This window comes from Oxyura jamaicensis (assembly GCF_011077185.1).
Source record: "Oxyura jamaicensis isolate SHBP4307 breed ruddy duck chromosome 28 unlocalized genomic scaffold, BPBGC_Ojam_1.0 oxy28_random_OJ71614, whole genome shotgun sequence".
NCBI classification, from domain to species: Eukaryota; Metazoa; Chordata; class Aves; order Anseriformes; family Anatidae; genus Oxyura; species Oxyura jamaicensis.
Window position 1 is genome coordinate 1 of NW_023304869.1, and position 3,820 is coordinate 3,820.

Genomic DNA, 3,820 nt, shown 5'->3' on the forward strand with positions numbered 1-3,820 from the left:
CCCCCCCCCCCCCCCCCCGGCTCTCCCCGCCGCCCCCTCCCGGCGCACGGCGCGTCACGGCGGGGCCGGCACCGGCGGCGGCGGCGGTGCCGGTGGCTGCGCTCCGCTCCGCGCCGCTCCGCGCTCGCCATGGCGGCCCCGGGCCCCCGGGCCCCCCCGCTCCTCGCTCTCGGCTTGGTCCTGGCCTCCGCTGCCGCCGCCGCCGCCGCCGCCGCCGCCGCCGGCACCGATCCGTTCTCGCCCCAGCTCGGGGACACCGGAGCTTGCCACCGGCAGTGCGGCCGCAGCCTGCCGCACCGGGCCGCCGCCGTGAGTGGGGCCGAGCGGCGGGCACCGGGAGCACCGGGAGAACAGGGGGAGGGGGGAGCACCGGGAGGAGCACCCGGAGCTGCGGGGAAGGGGAAAGGGAAAAGCGGGGGGAGAAGCGAGGGGAGAACCGGGAGCACCGGGGGGAGCACTGGGAAAACCGGGAGACGGCACCGGGTGCACCGGGGGGAGCACCGGGAGAACCTGGGGGGAGCACCAGGAAGGAGAACTGGGGGGAGCATTGGGAGCACCGGGGGGAGCACCGGGAGAACCGGAGGATAGCACTGGGAGCACTGGGGGGAGCACCGGGAGCACCGCGGGGGGAGCACCGAGGGCATGAGGAGCACCGCGGGGAGTACCCGGAGCACCGGGGGGGGCACCGGGGGCACCGAGGGGGGCGGTACCGGGAGCACCGGGCATCGCCATCCCGCAGGGAGCCGGGGGTGGGTCGTGCTTGGCGGGGGGGGGGGGGGGGGGCCCCGCGCCACCGAGCCCCGCTGGGGGTTTGGGGTGCCCCCGGTGAGCCCCGCTGGCAGCCTCTGCTCGGGTTTGGGGTGCCCCCGGTGAGCCCCGCTGGCAGCCTCTGCTCGTGTTTGGGCTGCCCCCGGTGATGGGGGCAGCTTGGGATGCCCGCAGCGGTGCCCCCCTCCCCAGATCCCGGGTGCCCCAGGGGTCCGTCCCACCCACCCCGGGTTTGGGGCGCCCCAGTGAGCCCCCCTCCAGCCCCCCCCTGCATCCAGCACCAGTGAGGCCCTGGGGCAGAGCCACCCACACTGCGGTGGCCGGGGGCCAGTGGGGATGGGGCCAGTGGGGATGGGGGGCGAGCAGGTGATGCTGGGGGGGCCAGCACTGAACCAGGGATTCAGACCAAGGCGAGCGCTGCTCGCTGGACCCGGAGCATCACGGAAAGCCCCGGATCAGAGCCCTGCTAACGGCACCGTGCTGGGGACCGGCCGGTGACGGGGCCACGCAGAGGATGCAGTCCCAGCAACGGGCCCGGTGCAGCCGTTGTGTCCTTGTAATGCCAGCAACGGGGAGAAAAAAAAGGGCTGGGATGGGTCCTGGCCCCGCTGCAGGGGAGCGGGGTTGGGGTCCACGCACGGCAGGGCCGTATCCAGGCCGGTGCCTTGCCAGGAGCCTGCGCAGCCCCCGCTGCCCGGGGGTGGGCACGGAGACGTTCCCCCAGCTGGGTTTGTTGGGTGCTGGAGGCAAAGGGGGGCAGCTCCCGGCACTGCCTGTGGGTGCACAGACACCCCCCCACGAACCCCCAGTCTGTGGGGGCATGCACACGGGGACCCCCCCACAGTGCAGGCACACCGGTGTGCTCCCAGCCCCACAGTGTGCTCCCAGGCCCCCATGGATGCACACCCCATGCACACACACCCCATGCACGCACAGCCCCCACGCACCCCCCATGGACCCCCACTCATGCCAGCACCCCCCCCTTCATCCTGCCAGCCCAGCAAAGCACAGGGACAGGGGATGCCCAGCAGAGATCGGGGACCTGCCACGTCCTCGCTGGGGACGAGGCCGCCTGCAGACCTCCCGTGGGACGCACGCCCGGCTGCGACGGTGCCTCACCCTCCCCCGGTGCCACCAGCACCCCGTGTTGTGCGCGCATCCACGGCGGTGCCGGCCCCAGCGTGTGGCCCCCGTGGCCCCTGTCCCCTGCGGGGCCCTGCAGTGCCGGGGGGGGGGGGGGGGGTGGCATGCAGGGGGTCGGGCGCAGCCCCCGGGCTGAGCTCGGTGCCAGCTCCACGCCGTCCTCCTCCTCCCTCCAGGATGCTGTTCTCAACGCCTGTTACCGGGGCTGCCGGCTGTTCTCCATCTGTCACTTCGTGGATGCGAGCGCGGCGCTGAACACAACCAGAGCCGAGTGTGAAGCAGGTGAGCAGCCGGCGGCCCGGCGGCCCCCGCTCCCCAAACACTGCCCAGAAGGGGCTCCTCCGCTTACCGCTGTCACCGCCCCGGCGCCTTCCGCCCTCCCTGGCTCCCTGCCTCCGCTGCGCCCCGGGGGCCGCATCCTGCGCACCGCCGTGGCTGCGAGCGTGCGCCCCACGGGTGTAAGATGGGAACGGTGCCGGTTTCCCCTGGGATTTTTTTTTTGGGGGGGGGAAGGGACAACTCGGTGATGGAGCCGGGGCTCGGGGTGCTGTTGGCAGAATCGGGGGGCGGTGAGGAGCTCAGCACCCTGGCTCCGTACTGAGCGCCCCCCTCTCCATCTCGCAGCGTGTGCCGAAGCCTACAGCAAGGTGCAGGAGCGGTTCGGCTGCAGGACCGGGTGCCGCAACCAGCTGCCGGAGGTGGAGAGCAGGATGGACAAGGTGAGGGGGAGATGGGGAGCCCCCGGCCCGCCCCTTCCCACCCGGCCTGTCCCCGGTGGGCCCGCGGTGCCGCTTAATTAGTGCTGTGGGTTAATGGGGCTCGAGCAGGCGTTGGTTTGGGACAGGGCGATTCCGCTGAGTTCCCCAGCTGGGAGGTTTTGGCCAGGTACCGTCGTGGATTCCCCCCAGTTTCGATCCTTTATCCATCCCAGCAATTAGCAACGCTTTCCCTCCTACGTTTAATTAATCCAGCTTTTGCCCAATTAATTAAATTGGACTTTGGCCCAAGGTAGAAGCTCTTGGCTCCGTTCGCGTGCAGACTGGGATGGTTTTGTGCTGTGGGTAAAGCAGGGGGCTCCTTCCCCAGGCCCTTTTCTAAGAGCCTCAGCCCCGGGCTTGGGGACAAGCATCGGGGACAAACGCCCGCGCTGTCCCCCGGCCGGCCCCCGGCCCCGAACGTGCCGTCACCCCCTTCGCCTGCCCAAAGCGTTTTTCCTTCGGGTTCCCAGACAAGCAGGCAAAGCAGATTTAGCATAATAATTAGATACAGAATCTGACCTATTTATTTCCTGTTTGCTGGTTTGACCGTGCAAGGGGCTGTCGGAAAATGTTCGAAGCCAGTGGCAGGGAGCAGCCAAGCGGATTCCAGCAGGGATGCTTTAAAAATAACAAACCGCCGAGACGGCCAAGAATCCAGGGCACGGGGCCGCTGCCAGGAGAGAAACGCCCTCGGCATCTCGGCCGCCGCGCTCCTATTGTTTAAAGCGCTGCTGTGAGCGCGGGGCCGGGTGGTGGCCGTGGGGACCGCGGGCTGGGTGACACCGCGGGCGCTGGCCCTGGCCGGATCCGTGCGCAGGTGGCTGCCCTGCCAGGAGCCCTTTGCTCGCTTTGTAGCTGCGTGGTGGTGGGAGATGAGGCTTGGAGATGAGCACCAAGCTCATCCCGGCCACGTCCTCCTCGTGGGACGTTGTTGGCTGGGGTGGGTGGCAAAGGGACGCCGGCGACGCGCTGTCCCCGCTGCTTTGCAGAGCCCGGAGGTGAAGGCGCCGTCGTTCTCCGTGCTGGATTTGGTCTCCACCTTCTGCAACGACATCGTCAGCTCTGCCCAGAGCTTCATCTCCTCCACCTGGACCTTCTACCTGCAGGCGGACGATGGCAAAGTGGTGGTGTTCCAGGTGGGGGGGGGGGGG

The 3,820-nt window shown here is 69.9% G+C and overlaps 1 protein-coding gene across 1 annotated transcript; it reads left to right on the forward strand.

Moving 5' to 3' along the window:
• Window positions 1–61: 61 nt before the first annotated feature.
• On the forward strand, window positions 62–3,811 carry LOC118158485 (transmembrane protein 59-like; the record flags this gene model as incomplete). The annotated part of the gene is made up of 4 exons (XM_035313149.1): window positions 62–303; window positions 2,088–2,193; window positions 2,536–2,630; window positions 3,659–3,811. Coding segments are annotated over exons 1-4 (528 nt in total), but the record flags the coding sequence as incomplete, so codon positions are not given.
• Window positions 3,812–3,820: the final 9 nt, after the last annotated feature.